The following is a 27,647-nucleotide window of genomic DNA, read 5'->3' as shown; positions in this document are numbered from 1 at the left end:
TCATTTCTCAAGGCAGTCATGGAGCTCTTGTATATCTCTATCTCTCTTGTTTCCATCACTATAATTCTCCTTGTGTTTCTCTCACCATCCAAGGCCAAAAACCTACCGCCAGGCAAAACAGGATGGCCAGTGATCGGGGAGAGCATCGAGTACTTGGGTGCCGGGTGGAAGGGACGACCAGAAAAGTTCATATTCGACCGAATATCGAACTACTCATCTTACATCTTCAAGACAAATCTAATGCTACAGCCAACTGTTGTGTTTTGTGGTGCACCGGCACATAAGTTCTTGTTCGCCAACGAAAACAAGCTGATTCAGTCATGGTGGCCTAGTTCCGTCGACAAGATCTTCCCATCTTCTACCCAAACATCGTCCAAAGAGGAGGCTATCAAGATGAGGAAAATGCTCCCCAATTTCTTCAAACCGGAGGCCTTGCAGCGGTACATCGGCATCATGGACACCATTGCTCACCAACACTTTGCTGCCGACTGGGACAACAAGGTTTGATTTAGGCATTTGATTTACTTTTCAAAATTTAATACGGTTTTCAATTATGATTTGAATCAAAATTTAGTAGGTGTTTGGGATAAATTAAAAAAGTGTATTTTTTTTACCTATATATATTTATTTTGGTCACATCAATTAATATCTATTAATAATATCTGCTCTCTATTTTTCTTACTACTTTCTTTACTTTTTTACATATTTTTTTTTATAAAAAGTCGAAAAAGTACATTTATTTAGAACATTCCAAATCATCTCTTATAATCAAACAAAATTTTAAAATACAACTCAAATTTATTTTCAAAACTCATCTTTTCTCTCTTTTTTTTTAATATATATATATATATATATATATTATGAATCAATTAATTAATCATTTTTTCTCTATATCTCTCCTCTTACATTTTTACATATTTTATACATCAATCAATCAATAAAAAAATTTAAAAAAAAATGACAAATCATCTCAAAATTATTTTCAAAACTCATAACCAAATATATTTTCTCTTTTCAAATCATAATTCAAAAATTCAAAACTCAAAATCACTACAAGAAAAAGCAGTTTTAGCGACTAAAAATATAAATTTCGTCGCTGAAAGTAGGACAATTGGCGACTAAAATTGAATTAGTAGCACACTAAAACAGTTTAGTAGCCAAATGTGTAGTTATTGGCCACTAAAAATCAGTTTAGTCTCCGATTATGTGGGTTTTAGCAACTAAAACAATTTTAGTAGCCAAAAGTGAAGGTTTTTGGCGACTAAAAAAATTTAGTAACCAAAAGTATAGGTTTTGGCGACTAAAAAATAGTTTGGTCGCCGATTATAGGTGTTTTACCGACAAAAAAAAATTTGTAGCCAAAAGTAAAGGTTTTTGGCTACCAAAAAAAATTTAGTAGCTAAAAGTGGATAATTGGTGACTAAAATTCAGTTTAGTCAGCAAAAGTGGAGGTTTTGGCGACTAAAAATAAGTTTAGTCGCTGAAAGTGGTTATTTTTAGGCGGAAATTAATTTTTTTAGCGACTAAATTATTGGTAGTAGCCAAAACTAAGGTTTTTAGCGACTAAAAAAAAATTTAGTCGCCAAAAGTGACTTCTTTTTTTTAATAAATAATTTATTTTTTACATAAATTATATTGAATAAAAATAATTATATTTATATATATAGTTTTGTATTAATACGGGTCAATATACTATATAAATAATATATTTTGCATATATATTTATGTGGTATTATTGTGGCATGGTGGAGAGAGTGTGTTGCTAAAGGTTTAGAATGTGGGAGGTTGGTTGTTCAAAACTTGGGAGTAGCATAGGGTAATTTTTTTTTTCCTGAAATAATCTTTTGGCGACTAAAATGGGTGGTCGCCAAAAACTTTAGTATTGGCGACGAAAAAAATAGTCGGCAAATTTATAAATTAAAAAAAAAATAATTCACTATTGGCAACTAAAAATTTGGTTGCCAAATGTATAATTTAAAAAATATAAATGAGCTTTGGCGACGAAAATTTTAGTCGCTACAGACTTGGTTTTTGGCGATTAAAAGTTTTTCAGTTGCCAATACCTCCGGCGACCATGTATTCTCAACAAAATCGGCGACTAAAACATTTAGTCGGGGAAAGTGAAAAGTCGACTTTTGGCGACTAAAAAATGACTTTTGGTGACTAAATTAAGTCGCCAAATGTGCTTTTTCTTGTAGTGAATATAACTCTACATGTAAATCAAAAATCTAAAACTAAACCAAAGAGACTTTTCACAATTTTTTAAAGTTTTGATTTACTTCTTTTTTTTATATTCTCTTTTTTTTATATTTTAATTTTTTATATTTTTCTTTAAAACTCACTTCTTCTTTTTTTTTTGTCAACAAAATAAAATTTTATTAAAAATATGAAATTACATGTATAAGGAAATGGATTGCACTGAGAGATTTCGAGAATAAAAACTCCCCTATTATTATTGCTGCTCACAATCACGCAACAAACCGAGTTTTTTAATTTAAGAAGGAGAAGAAGAAGAAGAAGAAAAAAAAAACCAAAGTACTCAATTGAAGATAATTAATAAAAAAAAATCTTGAATTTTCTTTTCAAAAACTTGATTTTTTTTTTTAAAAAAAAAATTAGGTGGACTTAGATTAGGTTATTTTTTTTAAAAAATAAGTTAAATATAAAAAAAAATTACTAAGACAAAAGAATAATAATAAACAATTTTTTAGTTTAAAGAAGGAAACAAAGTGCAGAATGACGAATGGTCACTTTGTGAGACACGATATGAGCAAGGATTCTCTCATTTTCTTTTCTACTTGGTTCCCTCCTTACAATGGTCAAGATTCACCCTAAGAAAATTCAATGGCCCGGATCATCTCAAAAATATTAATTTTTAATTTTTATTTATTTTTAATAAAGTGATCTGGACCATTGAATTCTCTTAGAGTGAATCTTCACCATTGCAAGGAGGGGATCAAGTAGAGAAAGCAAGGAGGGGATCCTTGCTCATATTGAATTAGTTGTCCTCATTTCAACTGCTATACGCTATTAAGAATTTATTAGGCACGGGTGGTCTTCAGTGTACTTTGTGGATTGGGTGATATTGTTCAGTTCGTGGAGCTTATCATGATTTCGATTTTGATAATTTAAACTATTAATGTATAGAACTCATCGAATATTTTATTTTTATAAAATATCACATTGATCGGATATCAATAGCTATTTGATCAGATCAAATTTTTGTTAATAATTTATCAACAATGATAGAGACTTTCTTTTTGGAGGACCTTCACAACCCCCAAAGTGATCCACACTACTCATGATGTGGGCCCTATACATACATGAGTGGGCCCTTCACATACATGAGTGGGCCTCACACATCATGAGTGGTGTGGATCATTTTGGAGGTTGTGGGGTACTCCAAAAAGGGAGGTCTCACTCATTTTCCATAATTTATTTTAAAAATTATATATGTCGTTGAAAAATATCTGATCTGATCAAATAGCTATTTATATCCGATCAACGTAATTTTTTACAAAGATAAAATACTCTTCGAGTTCTACATATTGAACGGTTTAGATTATCGAAACAAGACCCGTGATGAGTCTCTACAAGTATAACACTATGTTCTAATCCGATCTTAAACTAAAGAGGAGGGAAGCTTGGCCCAATTTATTAAATAGCGAATGTCACAATTCTTTCTCAAAGTCACCATCTAGAGAAATTTGTAAATGTTAATAGGACACCACGTGACACTATCTTTTATCAATCACAATTGTATATGTTTTCTAATATTTTCCAAACGTCTAATATAAATATAATAGATTCTACTGTCAAAACTAATCACAATAATAAAAAATACCACACATAAAAATAACTCCACCATCTAATTTTTTTTAAGATGGCGTGTTTCTATCTATGACTTTCAAGATTGAGAGCAAAAGACAAAGTAATTTGGGAAATAAATAATTGTACTCTTGCAAATGAGTGATTTTTATATGTGGATAGAATATATATACATGCAATACATTTTAACATAATCATTGGTGAAAAGCAGTGAAATATAGATTATATTGTTAAATGTTTGAGAAATACTAGAAAGCATATATATTTGTGAGTGATGGAAGGACAATCCTACAAAACATTTTCCTTGCAAGTACATAAAAGTAAATAATTGGAGTTATTTTCTTGCATTGTACTATTTAATTTGGGGACTATCAAAGACCAGTTAAATACCTTGACAATTAAATTTTACAGAGAAGAACATCATAATCTATTATACCGTGACTCAAATTTAAAAGCATATAAATCTATTTTTAAGTATAATTGTACTTAAATTATTTTACAATTGTATTTGTCAATAAATACACTAATTTTTATTTAAATAATTATTAATTTTGTTGTTGCATATAATTTTATAGGACATGATCGTTGTGGTCTACCCACTCACCCAACGCTACACATTCTGGATTGCTTGTCGATTGTTCTTAGCATAGAAGATCCAAAGGAAGTTGATAGATTCTTGGAACGTTTCAACGTCTTGTCAGAGGGGTTAGTGTCAATCCCAGTGGACTTTCCAGGGACACCATTTCATCGCTCCATCAAGGCGTCCGAATACATCAGAAAGGAGTTCCTAATGAGAATCATCAAGCAAAGAAAGATCGACTTGGTGGATGGGAAGGCATCACCAACGCAAGATATATTGTCCCACATGTTGCTTACGGCGAATGAGGATGGCAAGTTCATGAAGGAGATTGATATTGCAGATAAGATATTGGGTTTGCTTATTGGTGGCCATGACACTGCAAGCTCTGCTTGTGCTTTCATTGTCAAGTATCTCGCAGAGTTACCTCACATCTATCAAGGAGTTTAGAAGGGTATGTATGTTCCTAATTTTACTCTACTTAATTTGACCATCTCTAGTGCTTCTAAATAGGGTGATTATTCAGTATTTCCGGAGTATGGACACGTGGTGCTTTATAAAGTTTTGATTGGTAGAGAGGGTTAGGGGCGCACAATTTATGTTGGGGATGGCGGAATAACATGGGGCTAAATAATTGGTGATTGGTTTGAAGTATGGCTACTGTTCCGGGATTATTGAATAATTTCCCCTCTAAATGCACCTCTCAAAAATTAATAATGCCATTTTGGAATTGAAATGATCTGAATCCACTAGTTAGATGTATATTTTCATCTAATGTTAACCTCATTGTACTCACATATACATTTGATTTCATATTTTTCTGTAATATTTGTTGTGTGTAGATGTGAAACATTAGTTATCTTATTATTGTACTTTTAACTTATCATATAATGTTACTTATCGAAAAATTACTTAAAATTTAAATATATTATAGAGAGCAACTGTAACGCCCTCAAAATAATAACAATAAACCCAACAAATAAGACATGCATTGATATCCAAACGTTCCACATTCTTTCATTTATCAGAGTTTCATTACAATAAGTATTACATGTTAACAACAAAAGCAAATGCCCTATGGGCTTACAGCCTTCCAAGCTAACACTTGGTTACAACAAAAGAGTACTAACTCATACACATTAAGCCCTTGGCTTGAATTTACATGTAATACATCAAAAAGTAAACGACAAAAGTATGTCCGCCTCTAGCCTTCCAAGCTATGTCCTTGGAGGTGGCATGCTACCTGTACCTGAAAATGATATTCCCATATAGGGTGAGCCACAGCCCAGTAGAAATATACTAAACCAACCATGAACAATGACTAAAAGATTAGCAATTGATAGATGGCCAACACTGATACATTCACATAAATTACATATTTATGTCACACGACTTATGAGTCCAAGTTACCTTTCATTTTTCCCTTTTTCAACGGATAGGCAAATATGCACCACCCACATTCTAAACAGATATGTATAACAACAATATCCACATTCTCAGATAAGCAAATAAGCTATATCCACATTCTACAACAGATATGTATAACAACAATATCCACAGATAAGCATATAAGCTATATCCACATTCTACAACAGATATGTATAACAACAATATCCACAGATAAGCATATAAGCTATATCCACACTTCACAAAGACAAGCATATGAGCTCTATCTTCACTTTACTAGACAAACATATGAGCTGTATCTACGGAGTTCATCCCCTATCTTCTCCCAACACTATCCGGTTTAGAGGTACATCCCCTATCTGCCCCTAAACCGCGGAGTACATCCCCCATCTCCTCCTCTACACATATCGTATACAAACACATTGGTTCTATATACAATCACTCGATACATACAATTAATGTATTCTATCAACCGTCAAGTTCCATGACACATTCCATTGATTAGTTTCCGTTTGCCTAATCATCATGCATTGTCTACAACAATCACGACTATCCTCCACCGATAGCCCAAAGCAGTTATTTCTAAACAGAAAATAAATGCACAATGGATATTCAATCAACATTTCATTTCCTCATTTCTCACAATTAATTATTCCAATTAATTAAGCAATGTAATTAGGTCAATTCCCATAATTAACATTTCAACCCTTAGGTCCCATTTCCATAAATGATTCAACATTTATTCCATTTCTCTATTCCAATCATGCATCTAGGTTTATTATGAATAAAACCCCAACTTTTGTAAAATTTACACAAAAGCCCCAAACTTCCACAAAATTACCAAACCAACCCCAACATCTCAAAATACCAAAATTTAAAGACAAAATCCATAGAGAGGAGTAGGATATCCCTACCTCGAAGTTTGAGCCAAAAAGGAGATGAAGACTCGAAGATCAACGTGTTCCAAATCCCAACTTTTTCAGATTAAAACAAAGCTCTCAACGCCCTCTATCTTTTTAACAAAGACCCTAGCCTAGATTCACACTCTAGGGAGATCAATTCTTAGAGAGCGTGTAAGTTTAGAGAGAGAGGGTCTCGGATCTAGGGTTTGAAAGAAAAAGAAGGTGAAAAAGTGATGTTCAAAAACGCTACTGTCTGCTGATATAAAACACGCTCGCTCGAGCGAAGACTCCGTCGCTCGAGCGACCAGACATAGAAAACTCTCGCTCGAGCCAAGAAACTCTCGCTCGAGCCAAAAACTCAAAAGTGCGCTCGAGCGAAAGAATGCTCGCTCGAGCCAACAACTCAAACCCTCAGGTCTGCAACCAGAAGCACGCTCGAGCGACAGACCTCTCGCTCGAGCGAAGAACAAACCAGACCGCTCGAGCCAAGAAAAGCTCGCTCGAGCCAAGAAATACAACTCTCAGGTCCAGAACCAGACGCAATCGCTCGCTCGAGCGAAGCCACTCTGGCTCGATCCACCAGACACAAACTCAACTCTCGCTCGAGCGACCAACTCCTCGCTCGAGCGAAGGTCAAAAATCTGGGCAGCAACACTAGGCTCCCAAACAAAACCAACCTGTAACAAACCTGCCCAACACATCCTATAACTCAATATACAAAGTAAAGAGGATGCAAACTAGATAATAAACAACTACCAACATCTACGGACACATGTCCGGATCACTGTACAACAAGGGTAAACCCGGGATCGCTATAACTTCCCCCCCTTAAAGAATTTCGTCCCCGAAATTAAGCACAAGTTTTCAAAAAAAAAGTTCTCCATTTTAAACAATGTTACAGTTTAACATTCAACAATTCGACCAATTACCGGTCACCCCCTCCCTTTAACAAGAGGCATTTCACAATATGTAAACAACATATGTACTTTCAACATGCATCAACATTACGCATTATCTTTCCAATTTCAACAATATATTCAACATATATAGTGTTACATTCAACTTCCATATGAGGCAAGTTCCCAAAACATACTTCCAATAAACCAAACATTTTCAATGTTTCACAACTTAAGACATATATAAAAGCTCTTAAGTTCAACAAAATTTAATTACAAGATTACATATCAACAAACAAGTCCGGATATTTCTCTCGGACTTCCAACTCACGTTCCCAAGTGGCTTCCTCCACTCCGTGATGTTTCCACAAGACTTTCACCAAAGGAATAGTCTTGCCACGCAGGACCTGATCCCGCCTATCCAAGACCCGAACCGGTCTCTCCTCATACGAGGCATCCTCATCTACCTCTAAATCGGTCCAATCCAACACATGTGATGGATCTGGCTCATACTTCCGAAGCATACTCACATGAAACACGTCATGCACTCCAGACAACTGCGGCGGTAAGGCTAACCGATAAGCAACCTCGCCAATCCTCTCAAGGATCTCAAAAGGACCAATAAACCGAGGGGATAACTTCCCACTCTTCCCAAATCTCATCAGGCCTCGTCTAGGTGATATCTTCAGAAAGACATGATCACCTACCTCAAACGCCAAAGGTCTCCTCCTACGGTCGGCATAACTCTTTTGTCGACTCTGGGCTGTAACAAGCCTCCTACGGATAAGCTCAACTTTCTCCGTCGTCTCCCTAACCAACTTCGGACCCAACAAAGGTGCATCACCCACCTCGGTCCAACAAACTGGAGACCTACACGGTCGGCCATACAAGGCCTCAAACGGTGCCATACCGATGCTAGACTGAAAACTGTTGTTGTAGGCAAACTCTACCAAGGGCAAGTGCCTCTCCCACGTCCCGCTAAAGTCAAGGACACAACCCCGAAGCATATCCTCAAGGATCTGAATAGTACGCTCGGACTGCCCGTCAGTCTGAGGATGATAAGCCGTACTAAAGGTCAACTTAGTGCCCAAGGCACTCTGCAAACTCTGCCACAACCTAGCAGTAAAACGAGGATCTCTATCTGAGACGATCGTCACTGGGACCCCGTGCAATCTCACTACGTCCCGAATATACAAGTCGGCTAGATGATCTACCGAATCTCTCACGCGCATAGGAATGAAGTGCGCCGACTTAGTCAACCGGTCTACAACCACCCAAATAGCATCACTACCCCGCTGAGTCCTCGGAAGACCTACAACGAAGTCCATAGTGACATGCTCCCACTTCCACTTGGCAATAGGCAAGGGTTGCAACAAACCCGCTAGCCTCTGATGCTCGGCCTTCACTTGCTGGCAAGTAAGGCACTTCGATACGAAAACCGCCACATCTCTCATCATACCCCGCCACCAAAACTGGCGACCCAAATCCTGATACATCTTAGTACCTCCCGGATGCACCGCAAGGCACGAATGGTGAAACTCTCGGAGTACTTCCTCACGGCAAGACTCCGGTACAAACAAACGGTCTCGGTATCTCACACTCAGGTCGGGATACACCGTCAAACCCTTCTCAACTTTCCCACTGGAGATCTTCTCTCGGAGGGATTCTACCTCAAGGTTACCTCTCTGTGCCTCTAACACTCTAGTCACAAGTGTAGGCTACGCAACAACAGAAAACAAGGCCGCAGCCTCAACAGATTTGCCCAGTAGCAAATCAAACTCGCCAAGTGCTCCCAACATCTCCCATTCTCGGATGGCTATACTAGCTACATCACTAATGGTCTTCCTACTAATGGCATCGGCCACAACATTGGCCTTTCCCGGATGATAGTGCAACTCAAAATCATAATCCTCGATGAACTCCATCCATCTCCTCTGCCTGAGATTCAAGTCTCTCTGTGTAAACAGATACTTCAAACTCTTATGATCCGAGAATACCTCGAACCTCTCACCATAAAGGTAGTGCCTCCAGATTTTCAAGGCAAAGATCACTGCTGCTAACTCTAGGTCGTGTGTAGGGTAATTCTTCTCGTGTATTTTCAACTGACGTGAGCCATAAGCTACCACTTTCCCCTCTTGCATCAACACACAACCCAAACCCTCTCGTGAGGCATCACAATAAACCGCATAACCCAACCCTCTCTCCGGAATAATCAACACCGGAGCGGTGGTCAATCTAACTTTCAGCTCTTGTAACGACTTTTCACAAGTCTCATTCCACACAAACTTGACTCCCTTCCGAGTCAGTCTAGTCAACGGTGACGCTAACCTGGAGAAATCTTTCACAAACCGACGGTAATACCCAGCTAATCCCAGAAAACTGCGGATCTCAAACACACTCTTAGGCTGTGCCCAATCCTGCACTGCCTCAACCTTGGATGTATCAACAGACACCCCTTCCCCAGATACCACGTGGCCTAAGAATTTGACTTCCTCAGCCAAAACTCACACTTCCCAAACTTGGCATACAGCCTATGGGCTAAGCAACTCAAGCACCACTCTTAAGTGTGCCTCGTGCTCCTCCTCTGAAGGCGAATAGATAAGGATGTCGTCCACGAAGACGACCACAAATCGGTCTAAGAACTCCCGGAAAATCCGGTTCATCAAGTCCATAAAGACTGCCGGTGCATTGGTAAGCCCAAATGGCATCACCAGAAACTCGTAATGGCCATACCGCGTACGGAATGCCGTCTTCGGAATATCCTCTTCCCTGACCCTCAACTGGTGGTAACCCGATCTCAAGTCTATCTTAGAGAAACAACGGGAAACCTTCAACTGGTCAAACAACTCATCTATACGGGGCATAGGATACTTATTCTTAACCGTAGCCCGATTCAACTTCCGGTAGTCAATACACAATCTCAAGGCACCATCTTTCTTTTTAACAAAGAGGGCCGGTGCTCCCCACGGCGAAACACTAGGGCGAACAAAGCCCTTATCTAGCAATTCCTGGAGCTGAACTTTCAACTCAACCAACTCTGCTGCAGCAAAACGGTAAGGTGCCATAGAAATCGACGCCGTGCCGGGCACTAGATCAATAGAGAACTCTATCTCTCGGTGAGGTAGAAAACTAACAAGATCTTTGGGAAAGACATCCGAATACTCACAAACCACCCTCGGCAACACAAGCAGGGTCTCACCACTCTCACCACTCTCAAAGCTGGCAAGTAGACTACTAAGCTCACTTCGCCCTCGCGAATCATACCCCGGTGGAAAAACACTACCAACCCGGTCTCCCAAGAAATGGAACCACTCCCCGCTCAAGGTACATAACGTGACCCTCTGGCGGTAGCAATCGATAACAGCCCGATATGACGATAGCCAGTCCATACCCAAAATAACATCAAAACCCTTCATCGGCATGACAACAAACGGAAAAGGAAGCCTATAGTCGGCGACCTCTATATCACATCCTCTAACACCCTGTTTCAGGATCAACTCACCACCCAAAGGCGATACCACACAAATAGGAGATGCTAACTGTGCTAACTCAAATTCCAAAACAGATGCAAATGCAGCAGATACAAAAGAATGAGATGCACCCGTGTCTATCAACACATTAGCAACCGAGTTGCAAAACAGAAAAGTACCTCTCACTACCAATGGAGCCGGTACTAAATCCTGCGCGGTAACAGCATACACACGCCCCGTAGGCCCCTGGTCTACCTGCTCACCTCTCGGAGCAAAAGACTACTGTACAGACTGGGATGACGAAGCTCCCGGATTGGCCCTCGAGGCCTGCACAGACTGAGCTGGCTGAAAACCCTGCGTCTGCCTAGAACCAGACACTCCCGAAGTGGCACTCAACTGCGGGCAAAACCTCTTCAGGTGCCCAGGCTGTCCACACTGATAACAAGACAAGGGCTGCCCCCTGCCCAAACTCTGACTCTGCGGTCTAGCTGAAGAAGAAGCAGCTCTCTGACCCCCACCCTTCTGCGGGCAAACAGAAACCTTGTGACCCAACTGGCCACACTTGTAACAAACAAACTCCCCCTGACCACCTCTCCCGTAGCCTGCACTCGGCACGGGAAAGGTCGATCTAGAACCACCCTGCGACTGCTGAGGGTTAGAACCCCTCTGTCTCCTGCCATCTCCCTGACCATCTTGGCTCCTCTTGGAGCCTCTCTGCCCCTCATCCTCCTCCTGCATCATGAGCTCCATATGAGCTGCAGCGTCCACTAGGTGTCTATACTCTCGGATGTAAGACCCACCAACTCTCAACTTGAGGCCCCGCCTCAAATTCCGCTCAAACTCATAGCAATGGCGTTCCTCAGACCCCACTAGTTCAGGTGCAAACCTGGACAAACTGGTGAAAGTAGCCTCAAACTCGGCCACTGACAAGCCCTGCTGATTAAGCCGGCTAAACTGATCCCTCAGCTTCTCCCTAGCTGCTGCAGACAAAAACCTCTCCTGGAAAGCATTCACAAACGCCTCCCAAGTACCACCAACACGAGCCTTCTCGTACTTCCACCATTGACCCGCATCTCCCTTCAGCTGGAAGGATGCCAAGTTCACTTTCAGTGCTCCGTCCTCGATGCCAAGCATCTCGAACGTCTTACTCATTTGCTCTAGCCACTCATCAGCCTTCAGTGGCTCCTTCGGATCCCCAATAAACTCATCCGGATTAGACCGAAAAAACTCCCTCTTCAAGAAGGAAGGCCCTGCCTCAGATGCCTGATTCCCAGCTCTAAGAATACCCAAAGCTCCTGCTATCTCTCTGGCCAAGGCACCCATGGCCTGCTGACCCACTGGTTCGGCCACATTGGCCTGACCAACCCCCTCCTGCACTGCCGGAATCTCACCCGGTAACGGTGCTTCCTGCCTCGCAGGTCTACCACGCCTAGCACCTCTTCCTCGTCCTGACATCCTAATAAAGGTAACACAGAACATTAGCACATTCATAAATGTGCCGAAACTAAACACTCACATCCTAATATATGGACAACTGTAATTCACTCCACGTAAGCACATAAACACATAAGCACTTACGAATTTCGTTTCCGGATAATGATAGTCCCGAGGCGTTACTAGAGTTCCGGTTAGAAACAGCATTGATCAAGTGCTTTTCTAACAAGACTCCCAGAAACCCAAGGATCCAATCAACATCCTAGAAATTAAATCCCATACCCACATAGTCACATAAGCATGTTATCAATTAAGCACATAGCATATGATACTACATCTAAGTCTCTATCAAGCGAGACAGACCCATTGTGATACTAATCACTTCCCACGTACCCAAAGTATTCGAACCCGGTACGCTCTGATACCAAGTTGTAACGTCCTCAAAATAATAACAATAAACCCAACAAATAAGACATGCATTGATATCCAAACGTTCCACATTCTTTCATTTATCAGAGTTTCATTACAATAAGTATTACATGTTAACAACAAAAGCAAATGCCCTATGGGCTTACAGCCTTCCAAGCTAACACTTGGTTACAACAAAAGAGTACTAACTCATACACATTAAGCCCTTGGCTTGAATTTACATGTAATACATCAAAAAGTAAACGACAAAAGTATGTCCGCCTCTAGCCTCCCAAGCTATGTCCTTGGAGGTGGCATGCTACCTGTACCTGAAAATGATATTCCCATATAGGGTGAGCCACAGCCCAGTAGAAATATACTAAACAAACCATGAACAATGACTAAAAGATTAGCAATTGATAGATGGCCAACACTGATACATTCACATAAATTACATATTTATGTCACACGACTTATGAGTCCAAGTTACCTTTCATTTTTCCCTTTTTCAACGGATTGGCAAATATGCACCACCCACATTCTAAACAGATATGTATAACAACAATATCCACATTCTCAGATAAGCAAATAAGCTATATCCACATTCTACAACAGATATGTATAACAACAATATCCACAGATAAGCATATAAGCTATATCCACATTCTACAACAGATATGTATAACAACAATATCCACAGATAAGCATATAAGCTATATCCACACTTCACAAAGACAAGCATATGAGCTCTATCTTCACTTTACTAGACAAGCATATGAGCTGTATCTACGGAGTTCATCCCCTATCTTCTCCCAACACTATCCGGTTTAGAGGTACATCCCCTATCTGCCCCTAAACCGCGGAGTACATCCCCCATCTCCTCCTCTACACATATCGTATACAAACACATTGGTTCTATATACAATCACTCGATACATATAATTAATGTATTCTATCAACCGTCAAGTTCCATGACACATTCCATTGATTAGTTTCCGTTTGCCTAATCATCATGCATTGTCTACAACAATCACGACTATCCTCCACCGATAGCCCAAAGCAGTTATTTCTAAACAGAAAATAAATGCACAATGGATATTCAATCAACATTTCATTTCCTCATTTCTCACAATTAATTATTCCAATTAATTAAACAATGTAATCAGGTCAATTCCCATAATTAACATTTCAACCCTTAGGTCCCATTTCCATAAATGATTCAACATTTATTCCATTTCTCTATTCCAATCATGCATCTAGGTTTATTATGAATAAAACCCCAACTTTTGTAAAATTTACACAAAAGCCCCAAACTTCCACAAAATTACCAAACCAACCCCAACATCTCAAAATACCAAAATTTAAAGACAAAATCCATAGAGAGGAGTAGGATATCCCTACCTCGAAGTTTGAGCCAAAAAGGAGATGAAGACTCGAAGATCAACGTGTTCCAAATCCCAACTTTTTCAGATTAAAACAAAGCTCTCAACGCCCTCTATCTTTTTAACAAAGACCCTAGCCTAGATTCACACTCTAGGGAGATCAATTCTTAGAGAGCGTGTAAGTTTAGAGAGAGAGGGTCTCGGATCTAGGGTTTGAAAGAAAAAGAAGGTGAAAAAGTGATGTTCAAAAACGCTACTGTCCGCTGATATAAAACACGCTCGCTCGAGCGAAGACTTCGTCGCTCGAGTGACCAGACACAGAAAACTCTCGCTCGAGCCAAAAACTCAAAAGTGCGCTCGAGCGAAAGAATGCTCGCTCGAGCCAACAACTCAAACCCTCAGGTCTGCAACCAGAAGCACGCTCGAGCGACAGACCTCTCGCTCGAGCGAAGAACAAACCAGACCGCTCGAGCTAAGAAAAGCTCGCTCGAGCCAAGAAATACAACTCTCAGGTCCAGAACCAGACGCAATCGCTCGCTCCAGCGAAGCCACTCTGGCTCGATCCACCAGACACAAACTCAACTCTCGCTCGAGCGACCAACTCCTCGCTCGAGCGAAGGTCCAAAAATCTGGGCAGCAACACTAGGCTCCCAAACACAACCAACCTGTAACAAAGCTGCCCAACACATCCTATAACTCAATATACAAAGTAAAGAGGATGCAAACTAGATAGTAAACAACTACCAACATCTACGGACACATGTCCGGATCACTGTACAACAAGGGTAAACCCGGGATCACTATAGCGCATAATTGTATATGTTTAATATATTGTTGAAATTGAAAAGATAGTGCATAATGTTGATGCATGTTGAAAGTACATATGTTGTTTACATATTGTGAAATGCCTCTTGTTAAAGGAGGGGATGACCGGTAATGGGTCGAATTTTTGAATGTTAGTATAACATTGTTTAAAATGGTAAAAAACTTGTTTTTGCAAACTTGTGCTTAATTTCGGGGACGAAATTCTTTAAGGATGGGAGGTTATAGCGACCCCGGGTTTACCCTTGTTGTACAGTGATCCGGACATGTGTCCGTGGATGTTGGTAGTTGTTTATTATCTTGTTTGCATCCTCTTTACTTTGTATATTGAATTATAGGATGTGTTGGGCAGGTTTGTTACAGGTTGGTTGTGTTTGGGAGCCTAGTGTTGCTGCCCAGATTTTTGGACCTTCGCTCGAGCGAGGAGTTGGTCGCTCGAGCGAGAGTTGAGTTTGTGTCTGGTGGATCGAGCCAGAGTGGCTTCGCTCAAGCGAGTGATGGCGTCTGGTTCTGGACCTGAGAGTTGTATTTCTTGGCTCGAGCGGTCTGGTTTGTTCTTCGCTCGAGCGAGAGGTTTGTCGCTCGAGCGTGCTTCTGGTTGCAGACCTGAGGGTTTGAGTTGTTGGCTCGAGCGAGCGTTCTTTCGCTCGAGCGCACTTCTGAGTTTTTGGCTCGAGCGAGAGCTTCTTGGCTCGAGCGAGAGTTTTCTGTGTCTGGTCGCTCGAGCGACCAAGTCTTCGCTCGAGCGAGCGTGTTTTATATCAGCGGACAGTAGCGATTTTGAACTTCACTTTTTCACTTTCTTTTTTGATCAAACCCTAGATCCGAGACTCTCTCTCTCTCTAAACTTACACTCTCTCTAAGATTTGATCTCCCTAGGGTGTGAATCTAGCATAGGGCCTTTGTTAAAAAGATAGATGGCGTTGAGAGCTTTGTTTTAATCTGAAAAAGTTGGGATTTGGAACACGTTGATCTTCGAGTCTTCATCTCCTTTTTGGCTCAAACTTCGAGGTAGGGATATCCTACTCCTCTCTATGGATTTTGTCTTTAAATTTTAGTATTTTGAGACGTTGGGGTTGGTTTGGTAATTTGGTAAAAGTTTGGGGCATTTGTACAATTTTACAAAAGTTGGGGTTTTATTCATAATAAACCTAGATGCATGTTTGGAATAGAGAAATGGAATAAATGTTGAATCATTGATGAAAATGGGACCTAAGGGTTGAAATGGTAATTACGGATAACGACCTAATTACATTGTTGATTAATTGGGATAATTAATTGTGAGAAATGAGGGAATGAAATGTTGATTGAATATCCATTGTGCATTTATCTTCTCTTTAGAAATAACTGCTTTGGGCTATCGGTGGAGGATAGTCGTGATTGTTGTAGACAATGCATGATGATTAGGCAAACAAAAACTAATCAATGGAATGTGTCATGGAATTTGACGATTGATAGAATACATTAATTACATGTATTGAGTGATTGTATATAGAACCAATGTGTTTGTATACGTTATGTGTAGAGGAGGAGATGGGGGATGTACTTCGCGGTTTAGGGGAAGATGGGGGATGTACCTCTAAACCGGATAGTGTTGGGAGAAGATAGGGGATGAACTCCGTAGATACAGCTCATATGCTTGTCTAGAGAAGTGAAGATAGAGCTCATATGCTTATCTTTGTGAAGTGTGGATATAGCTTATATGCTTATCTGTGAATGTGGATATTGTGGTTATGCGTATCTGTTGTAGAATGTGGATATAGCTTATATGCTTATCTGTGAATGTGGATATTGTTGTTATACATATCTGTTGAGAATGTGGACAGAGTTTATATGTCTATCTGTTAAAAAGGGAAAATGAAAAGTAACTTGGACTCATAAGTCGTATGACATAAATTTGTGATTTATGTGAATGTATCAGTGTTGGCCATCTATCAATTGCTAATCTTTTAGTCATTGTTCATGGTTGGTTTAGTGTATTTCTACTGGGCTGTGGCTCACCCTATATGGGAATATCATTTTCAGGTACTGGTAGCATGCCACCTCCAAGGACATAGCTTGGGAGGCTAGAGGCGGACATACTTTTGTCGTTTTACTTGTTGATGTATTACATGTAAATTCAAGCCAAGGGCTTAATGTGTATGAGTTAGTACTCTTTTGTTGTAACCAAGTGTTAGCTTGGAAAGCTGTAAGCCCATAGGGCATTTGCTTTTGTTGTTAACATGTAATACTTATTGTAATGAAACTCTGACAAATGAAAGAATGTGGAACGTTTGGATATCAATGCATGTCTCTTTTAATGGGTTTAAAGTTATTATTTTGAGGGCGTTACAACTTGGTATCAGAGTGTACCGGGTTCGAATACTTTGGGTACGTGGGAAGTGATTAGTATCACAATGGGTTTGTCTCGCTTGATAGAGACTTAGATGTAGTATCATATGCTATGTGCTTAATTGATAACATGCTTATGTGACTATGTGGGTATGGGATTTAATTTCTAGGATGTTGATTGGATCCTTGGGTTTCTGGAAGTCTTTTTGGAAAAGCACTTGATCAATGCTGTTTCTAATCGGAACTCTAGTAACGCCTCAGAACTATCATTATCCGGAAACGAAATTCGTAAGTGCTTATGTGTTTATGTGCTTACGTGGAGTGAATTACAGTTGTCCATGCATTAGGACGTGGGTGTTTAGTTTTGGCACATTTGTGAATGTGCTAATGTTCTGTGTTACCTTTATTAGGATGTCAGGACGAGGAAGAGGTGCTAGACGTGGTAGACCTGCGAGGCAGGAAGTACCGTTACCGGGTGAGATTCCGGCAGTGCAGAAGGGAGTTGGTCAGGCCAATGTGGCCGAGCCAGTGGGTCAGCAGGCCATGGGTGCCTTAGCCAGAGAGATAGCAGGAGCTTTGGGTATTCTTAGAGCTGGGAATCAGGCAGCTGAGGCAGGGCCTTCTTTCTTGAAGAGAGAGTTTTTCCGGTCTAATCCGGATGAGTTTATCGGGGATCCGAAGGAGCCACTGAAGGCTGATGAGTGGCTAGAGCAAATGAGTAAGACGTTCGAGATGCTTGGCATCGAGGACGGAGCACTGAAAGTGACCTTGGCATCCTCCAACTGAAGGGAGATGCGGGTCAATGGTGGAAGTACGAGAAGGCTCGTGTTGGTGGTACTTGGGAGGCATTTGTGAATGCTTTCCAGGAGAGGTTTTTGTCTGCAGCAGCTAGGGAGAAGCTAAGGGATCAGTTTAGCCGGCTTAATCAGCAGGGCTTGTCAGTGGCCGAGTTTGAGGCTACTTTCACCAGTTTGTCCAGGTTTGCACCTGAACTAGTGGCGTCTGAGGAACGCCGTTGCTATGAGTTTGAGCGGAAGTTGAGGCGGGGCCTCAAGCTGAGAGTTGGCGGGTCTTACATCCGGGAGTATAGACACCTAGTGGATGCTGCAGCTCATATGGAGCTCATGATGCAGGAGGAGGATGAGGGGCAGAGAGGCTCCAAGAGGAGCCAAGATGGTCAGGGAGATGGCAGGAGGCAGAGGGGTTCTAACCCTCAGCAGTCGCAGGGTGGTGTTGCTAGATCGACCTTCCCAGTGCCGAGTGCAGGCTCCGGAAGAGGTGGTCAGGGGGATTTCACCTGTTACAAGTGTGGCCAGCTGGGTCACAAGGTTTCTGTTTGCCCGCAGAAGGGTGGGGGTCAGAGAGCTGCTTCTTCTTCAGCTAGACCGCAAAGTCAGAGTTTGGGCAGGGGGCAGCCCTTGTCTTGTTATCAGTGTGGACAACCTGGGCACCTGAAGAGGTTTTGCCCGCAGTTGAGTGCCACTTCAGGAGCGTCTGGTTCTAGGCAGACGCAGGGTTTTCAGCCAGCTCAGTCTGTGCAGGCCTCGAGGGCCAATCCGGGAGCTTCGTCATCCCAGTCTGTGCAACAGTCTTTTGCTCCGAGAGGTGAGCAGGTAGACCAGGGGCCTACGGGGTGCGTGTATGCTGTTACCGCGCAGGATTTAGTACCAGCTCCATCGGTAGTGAGAGGTACTTTTCTGTTTTGCAACTCGGTTGCTAATGTGTTGATAGACACGGGTGCATCTCATTCTTTTGTATCTGCTGCATTTGCATCTGTTTTGGAATTGAAGTTAGCACAGTTAGCATCTCCTATTTGTGTTTGGGTGGTGAGTTGATCCTGAAACAGGGTGTTAGAGGATGTGACATAGAGGTCGCCGACTATAGGCTTCCTTTTCCGTTTGTTGTCATGCCCATGAAGGGTTTTGATGTTATTTTGGGTATGGATTGGCTATCGTCATACCGGGCTGTTATCGATTGCTACCGCCAGAGGGTCACGTTATGTACCTTGAGCGGGGAGTGGTTCCATTTCTTGGGAGACCGGGTTGGTAGTGTTTTGCCACCGGGGTATGATTCGCGAGGGCGAAGTGAGCTTAGTAGTCTACTTGCCAGCTTTGAGAGTGGTGAGAGTGGTGAGACCCTGCTTGTGTTGCCGAGGGTGGCTTGTGAGTATTCGGACGTCTTTCCCGAAGATCTTGTTAGTTTGCCACCTCACCGAGAGATAGAGTTCTCTATTGATCTAGTGCCCGGCACGGCGTCGATTTCTATGGCACCTTACCGTTTTGCTCCAGCAGAGTTGGTTGAGTTGAAAGTTCAGCTCCAAGAATTGCTAGATAAGGGCTTTGTTCGCCCTAGTGTTTCGCCGTGGGGAGCACCGGCCCTCTTTGTTAAAAAGAAAGATGGTGCCTTGAGATTGTGTATTGACTACCGGAAGTTGAATCGGGCTACGGTTAAGAATAAGTACCCTATGCCCCGTATAGATGATTTGTTTGACCAGTTGAAGGGTTCCCGTTGTTTCTCTAAGATAGACTTGAGATCGGGTTACCACCAGTTGAGGGTCAGGGAGGAGGATGTTCCTAAGACGGCATTCTGTACGCGGTATGGCCATTACGAGTTTCTGGTGATGCCATTCGGGCTTACCAATGCACCGGCAGTCTTTATGGACTTGATGAACCGGATTTTCTGGGAGTTCTTAGACCGATTTGTGGTCGTCTTCGTGGACGACATTCTTATCTATTCGCCTTCTGAGGAGGAGCACGAGGAACACTTGAGAGTGGTGCTTGAGTTGCTTAGAGCCCATAGGCTGTATGCCAAGTTTGGGAAGTGTGAGTTCTGGCTGAGGGAAGTCAAATTCTTAGGCCACGTGGTATCCGGGGAAGGGGTGTCTGTTGATACATCCAAGGTAGAGGCAGTGCAGGATTGGGTACAGCCTAAGAGTGTGTTTGAGATCCGCAGTTTTCTGGGATTAGCTGGGTATTACCGTCGGTTTGTGAAAGATTTCTCCAGGTTATCGTCACCGTTGACTAGACTGACTCGGAAGGGAGTCAAGTTTGTGTGGAGTGAGACTTGTGAAAAGTCGTTCCAAGAGCTGAAAGTTAGATTGACCACCGCACCGGTGTTGATTATTCCGGAGTGAGGGTTGGGTTATGCGGTTTATTGTGATGCCTCACGAGAGGGTTTGGGTTGTGTGTTGATGCAAGAGGGGAAAGTGGTAGCTTATGGCTCACGTCAGTTGAAAATACACGAGAAGAATTACCCTACACACGATCTAGAGTTAGCAGCAGTGATCTTTGCCTTGAAAATTTGGAGGCACTACCTTTTTGGTGAGAGGTTCGAGGTATTCTCGGATCATAAGAGTTTGAAGTACCTATTTACACAGAGAGACTTGAATCTGAGGCAGAGGAGATGGATGGAGTTCATCGAGGATTATGATTTTGAGTTGCACTATCATCCGGGAAAGGCCAATGTTGTGGCCGATGCCCTTAGTAGGAAGACCATTAGTGATGTAGCTTGTATAGCCATCCGGGAATGGGAAATGTTGGGAGCACTTGGCGAGTTTGATTTGCTACTGGGCGAATCTGTTGAGGCTGCGGCCTTGTTTTCTGTTGTTGCGCAGCCTACTCTTGTGATTAGAGTGTTAGAGGCACAGAGAGGTGACCTTGAGGTAGAATCCCTCCGAGAGAAGATCTCCAGTGGGAAAGTTGAGAAGGGTTTGACGGTGTATCCCGACCTGAGTGTGAGATACTGAGACCGTTTGTTTGTACCGGAGTCTTGCCGTGAGGAAGTACTCCGAGAGTTTCACCATTCGCGCCTTGCGGTGCATCCGGGAGGTACTAAGATGTATCAGGATTTGGGTCGCCAGTTTTGGTGGCGGGGTATGAAGAGAGATGTGGCTGTTTTCGTATCGAAGTGCCTTACTTGCCAACAAGTGAAGGCCGAGCATCAGAGGCCAGCGGGTTTGTTGCAACCCTTGCCTATTGCCGAGTGGAAGTGGGAGCATGTCACTATGGACTTCGTTGTAGGTCTTCCGAGGACTCAACGGGGTAGTGATGCTATTTGGGTGGTTGTAGACCGGTTGACTAAGTCGGCGCATTTCATTCCTATGCGCGTGAGAGATTCGGTGGATCATCTAGCCGACTTGTATATTCGGGACGTAGTGAGATTGCACGGGGTCCCAGTGACGATCGTCTCAGATAGAGATCCTCGTTTTACTGCTAGGTTGTGGCAGAGTTTGCAAAGTGCCCTGGGCACTAAGTTGACCTTTAGTACGGCTTATCATCCTCAGACTGACGGGCAGTTCGAGCGTACTATTCAGATCCTCGAGGATATGCTTCGGGGTTGTGTCCTGGACTTCAGTGGGACGTGGGAGAGGCACTTGCCATTGGTAGAGTTTGCCTACAACAACAGTTTTCAGTCTAGCATCGGTATGACACCATTTGAAGCCTTGTACGGCCGACCGTGTAGGTCTCCAGTTTGTTGGGCCGAGGTGGGTGAAGCACCTTTGTTGGGTCCGGAGTTGGTTAGGGAGACGACAGAGAAAGTTGAGCTTATCTGTAGGAGGCTTGTTACAGCCCAGAGTCGACAAAAGAGTTATGCCGACTGTAGGAGGAGACCATTGGCGTTTGAGGTAGGTGATCATGTCTTTCTGAAGATATCACCTAGGCGAGGCTTGTTGAGATTTGGGAAGAGTGGGAAGTTATCCCCTCGGTTTATTGGTCCTTTTGAGATTCTTGAGAGGATTGGCGAGGTTGCTTATCGGTTAGTCTTACCGCCGCAGTTGTCCGGAGTGCATGACGTGTTTCATGTGAGTATGCTTCGAAAGTATGAGCCAGATCCATCACATGTGTTGGATTGGACCGATTTAGAGGTAGATGAGGATGCCTCGTATGAGGAGAGACCGGTTCGGGTCTTGGATAGGCGGGATCAGGTCCTGCGTGGCAAGACCATTCCTTTGGTGAAAGTCTTGTGGAAACATCACGGAGTGGAGGAAGCCACTTGGGACCGTGAGTTGGAAGTCCGAGAGAAATATCCGAACTTGTTTGTTGATATGTAATCTTGTAATTAAATTTTGTTGAACTTAAGAGCTTTTATATATGCCTTAAGTTGTGAAACATTGAAAATGTTTTGGTTATTGGAAGTATGTTTTGGAACTTCCCTTATATGGAAGTTGAATGTAACATTGTATATGTTTAATATATTGTTGAAATTGAAAAGATAGTGCATAATGTTGATGCATGTTGAAAGTACATATGTTGTTTACATATTGTGAAATGCCTCTTGTTAAAGGAGGGGATGACCGGTAATGGGTCGAATTGTTGAATGTTAGTATAACATTGTTTAAAATGGAGAAAAACTTGTTTTTGCAAACTTGTGCTTAATTTCGGGGACGAAATTCTTTAAGGGGGGGAGGTTATAGCGACCCCGGGTTTACCCTTGTTGTACAGTGATCCGGACATGTGTCCGTGGATGTTGGTAGTTGTTTATTATCTTGTTTGCATCCTCTTTACTTTGTATATTGAATTATAGGATGTGTTGGGCAGGTTTGTTACAGGTTGGTTGTGTTTGGGAGCCTAGTGTTGCTGCCCAGATTTTTGGACCTTCGCTCGAGCGAGGAGTTGGTCGCTCGAGCGAGAGTTGAGTTTGTGTCTGGTGGATCGAGCCAGAGTGGCTTCGCTCGAGCGAGCGATGGCGTCTGGTTCTGGACCTGAGAGTTGTATTTCTTGGCTCGAGCGAGCTTTTCTTGGCTCGAGCGGTCTGGTTTGTTCTTCGCTCGAGCGAGAGGTTTGTCGCTCGAGCGTGCTTCTGGTTGCAGACCTGAGGGTTTGAGTTGTTGGCTCGAGCGAGCGTTCTTTCGCTCGAGCGCACTTCTGAGTTTTTGGCTCGAGCGAGAGCTTCTTGGCTCGAGCGAGAGTTTTCTGTGTCTGGTCGCTCGAGCGACCAAGTCTTCGCTCGAGCGAGCGTGTTTTATATCAGCGGACAGTAGCGATTTTGAACTTCACTTTTTCACTTTCTTTTTTGTTCAAACCCTAGATCCGAGACTCTCTCTCTCTCTAAACTTACACTCTCTCTAAGATTTGATCTCCCTAGGGTGTGAATCTAGCCTAGGGCCTTTGTTAAAAAGATAGATGGCGTTGAGAGCTTTGTTTTAATCTGAAAAAGTTGGGATTTGGAACACATTGATCTTCGAGTCTTCATCTCCTTTTTGGCTCAAACTTCGAGGTAGGGATATCCTACTCCTCTCTATGGATTTTGTCTTTAAATTTTAATATTTTGAGACGTTGGGGTTGGTTTGGTAATTTGGTAAAAGTTTGGGGCTTTTGTGCAATTTTACAAAAGTTGGGGTTTTATTCATAATAAACCTAGATGCATGTTTGGAATAGAGAAATGGAATAAATGTTGAATCATTGATGAAAATGGGACCTAAGGGTTGAAATGGTAATTACGGATAACGACCTAATTACATTGTTGATTAATTGGGATAATTAATTGTGAGAAATGAGGGAATGAAATGTTGATTGAATATCCATTGTGCATTTATCTTCTCTTTAGAAATAACTGCTTTGGGCTATCTGTGGAGGATAGTCGTGATTGTTGTAGACAATGCATGATGATTAGGCAAACAAAAACTAATCAATGGAATGTGTCATGGAATTTGACGATTGATAGAATACATTAATTACATGTATTGAGTGATTGTATATAGAACCAATGTGTTTGTATACGTTATGTGTAGAGGAGGAGATAGGGGATGTACTTCGCGGTTTAGGGGAAGATGGGGGATGTACCTCTAAACCGGATAGTGTTGGGAGAAGATAGGGGATGAACTCCGTAGATACAGCTCATATGCTTGTCTAGAGAAGTGAAGATAGAGCTCATATGCTTATCTTTGTGAAGTATGGATATAGCTTATATGCTTATCTGTGAATGTGGATATTGTGGTTATGCGTATCTGTTGTAGAATGTGGATATAGCTTATATGCTTATCTGTGAATGTGGATATTGTTGTTATACATATCTGTTGAGAATGTGGACAGAGTTTATATGTCTATCTGTTAAAAAGGGAAAATGAAAAGTAACTTGGACTCATAAGTCGTATGACATAAATTTGTGATTTATGTGAATGTATCAGTGTTGGCCATCTATCAATTGCTAATCTTTTAGTCATTGTTCATGGTTGGTTTAGTGTATTTCTACTGGGCTGTGGCTCACCCTATATGGGAATATCATTTTCAGGTATTGGTAGCATGCCACCTCCAAGGACATAGCTTGGGAGGCTAGAGGCGGACATACTTTTGTCGTTTTACTTTTTGATGTATTACATGTAAATTCAAGCCAAGGGCTTAATGTGTATGAGTTAGTACTCTTTTGTTGTAACCAAGTGTTAGCTTGGAAAGCTGTAAGCCCATAGGGCATTTGCTTTTGTTGTTAACATGTAATACTTATTGTAATGAAACTCTGACAAATGAAAGAATCTGGAACGTTTGGATATCAATGCATGTCTCTTTTAATGGGTTTAAAGTTATTATTTTGAGGGCGTTACAATGATTTTCTAGTGCTACATTGGAGTGCTACATTAGAGTATTGCATTTGAAAAAAATACACAAAGAAGTTTTTCTAAAATGTTACATTATTATATTTGAGAAAAGTACACTAAGATGGTTTTTAATGTGTAGCATTGGAGTGTTATGTTTGGAAAAAGCACACTAAAAAGCTTTTGTGTGTTACATTAATTGGATTGTTACGTTTTGAAAAAGTACATTAAAGAGTTTTTTAGAATGTTACATTGTTATGTTTGAGAAAAATACACTAAGGAGTTTTTTAGTGTATTACATTAGAGTTTTATGTGTTTTTAGTGTTGTATTGAAGTGTTACGTTTAGGAAAAGTAAATTAAGGAAATTTTTTTGAAGTGTTACATTTAGTAATTTTAACATTATGAGAAAACCCACATTTGTCTCTCAACACGTAATATACGCGCGCACTTGGCACTTTATATAATTCACACTAGAATAAGACTTTTAGGTATATAAGAAAAAATGGAAAACCAAACAATTTATAAAATATGAATTGGTACTTCACCCTAATCGTAACTACACAATTTCATTTAATTGGTCTTTTAGAAAAGGGTAAATTACAAATACACCCCTAAGGTTTAATTAAAATATGAATTGCCTATGTAGTTCTAGAAATTACATTCCACTCCATGAGGTTTCTAATTTTATAACAAATCGCCTCTTTTATTAATAAATCATCAAGTCAATTAACAGTTTTTAATGATATTAGAAATATATTTCAATTAATAATTTAGATAATTTTATTATTGTATACGAGAGCAATTATGAATTTCATTTTTAGTTAATTCTGTTAAATAAAAAATTTTAATAAGGGGGTATTTGAAAATTTTTAAACCACAGGGGGCAATTTGTATTTTAAAAAAACTTTAGGGGGTGTATTTGTAATTTACCCTTTAGAAAAAAATTATGATATAGATTTAATTTTAACAAGTAAAGATATAATGCTTAAAAGAGGAATGCTAGAGTAGAAAAGCAAAGAGTTCCCAAAAGCTCTAGATGAAATGTTGAATTGGGATGGCAAGTATAGTTTTTTTTTTTTTTTTTTGGTTTTTCTGATCCTCCGTCAACATGCAGAGCAAATGGACATTGCAAAATCGAAAGGTCCTGGTGAATTATTAAATTGGGAAGACATTCAAAAGATGAAATTATCATGGAATGTAGCTTATGAAGTGTTGAGACTTGCACCACCTGTTCAAGGTGCTTTCAGAGATGTCTTGACTGATTTCATGTATGAAGGCTTCTATATCCCAAAGGGTTGGAAGGTATACTACCTACTTCATAAGTTAATTATCATTTCTTCTACTTGCATAGAAATTATGAGAGAGTAGTATTTAATTATGTGATAAGTTTATGTGTTTATAGATTTTTTCTATAATAAATGCAAGAAACACATTCTGTGTACAAAATTTAATCGTTAAGTTAATTATTCACATTTCTTGTTTGTTGTTAAATTTTAAATGTTTGTATATATGTAGATATATTGGAGCACGCACTCGACTCATAAAAATCTAGAATATTTCTCGGAACCATATAAATTCGATCCATCGAGATTTGAAGGAAGAGGACCAGCGCCTTACACATTTGTACCATTTGGAGGAGGGCCAAGGATGTGCCCTGGAAAAGAGTATGCTCGTTTGGAAATATTGGTATTCATGCACAACCTTGTCAAGAGGTTCAAGTGGGAGAAATTGATTCCCAATGAGAAGATTGTTGTTAATCCCATGCCTATCCCGGAGAAGGGTCTTCCCATTCAACTATTTCCCTATTAATTAAATTAAAAACTTAAATACATTGGCTCCGCTCAACTTGACTCAACTCAATAAAGTCTCTGTCTTTGATGATTCTATCACAAACATTTCTCTAGTTGTACATAAGCCTAGCTTGTACCTAAGCTTTTTCTTTTTTTTACCTTTCTGTATTGTATTTGTCCTTATTTTATTTACCTTCTGTAGTTTTGTTATTATTATTATTTTTTTTGAAACAGCCCAAAGAGGATATTTTTTTTGAAACAGCCCACATGATTCACAGTTTCCAATACCTCTTTACAGAAAACACACACTGTGGAGGCAGAACTAGAAAGGACACCGATCCGTTGCAAGAATACTGAAGTCTTGATTCTATTTCTCCAAGCTAGCCAAGTAAAGAATTGGACTTTTGGAGGTAAGTATGAAATCCACACCAATTTAGAAGATCTTAACAGAGGGCCTGCTGTAACTAACAAACCTTTATAAACGGAGCACCCCGAGAACACCCCAGAGGATGTCACATCCCACACTGGACAGTCTGATTGATCTACTGTAGGACTAGGAGCTGAAACAAGAAAATTTCTAAGCCTTACCATCTCACTATCCTCCCAATCATACAACCTTCTCCGGAACTGACACACCCAATTTCCTTCAGCAACCTTTTTAGCATGCATAGACTTAAATGATTCCCCCTTATCCACCACCAAGACATACAAACCAGGAAACTCCTCTCTAAGACAAGTATTATTACACTATTTGTCCATCCAGAATCTAACATTATTCCCATCCCCAATCTTTAACTGAAAGTTGTTCATATAAAACTCCAACAGGGTGTTATTTGACTCTGCGATGGTAATTATACCTTTCCAAATACTA

At 41.0% G+C, this 27,647-nt stretch overlaps 1 protein-coding gene across 1 annotated transcript; it reads left to right on the top strand.

Moving 5' to 3' along the window:
- LOC114290410 (cytochrome P450 716A75) lies at positions 1-26,879 on the top strand. Its single transcript, XM_082912260.1, is given in 5 exon segments — positions 1-501; positions 4,404-4,467; positions 4,470-4,859; positions 26,101-26,288; positions 26,502-26,879. Coding segments are annotated over 5 exon segments (1,419 nt in total). The 5' UTR covers positions 1-18; the 3' UTR covers positions 26,796-26,879.
- The last annotated feature ends 768 nt before the right edge of the window (positions 26,880-27,647 follow it).

The sequence above is a fragment of the Camellia sinensis genome, unplaced genomic scaffold, assembly GCF_055761805.1.
Source record: "Camellia sinensis isolate YWXY unplaced genomic scaffold, ASM5576180v1 Unanchor3, whole genome shotgun sequence".
Lineage (NCBI taxonomy): Eukaryota > Viridiplantae > Streptophyta > Magnoliopsida > Ericales > Theaceae > Camellia > Camellia sinensis.
The sequence above is the reverse complement of the archived record's forward strand: the minus strand, read 5'-3'. Positions and strand labels throughout refer to the sequence as shown.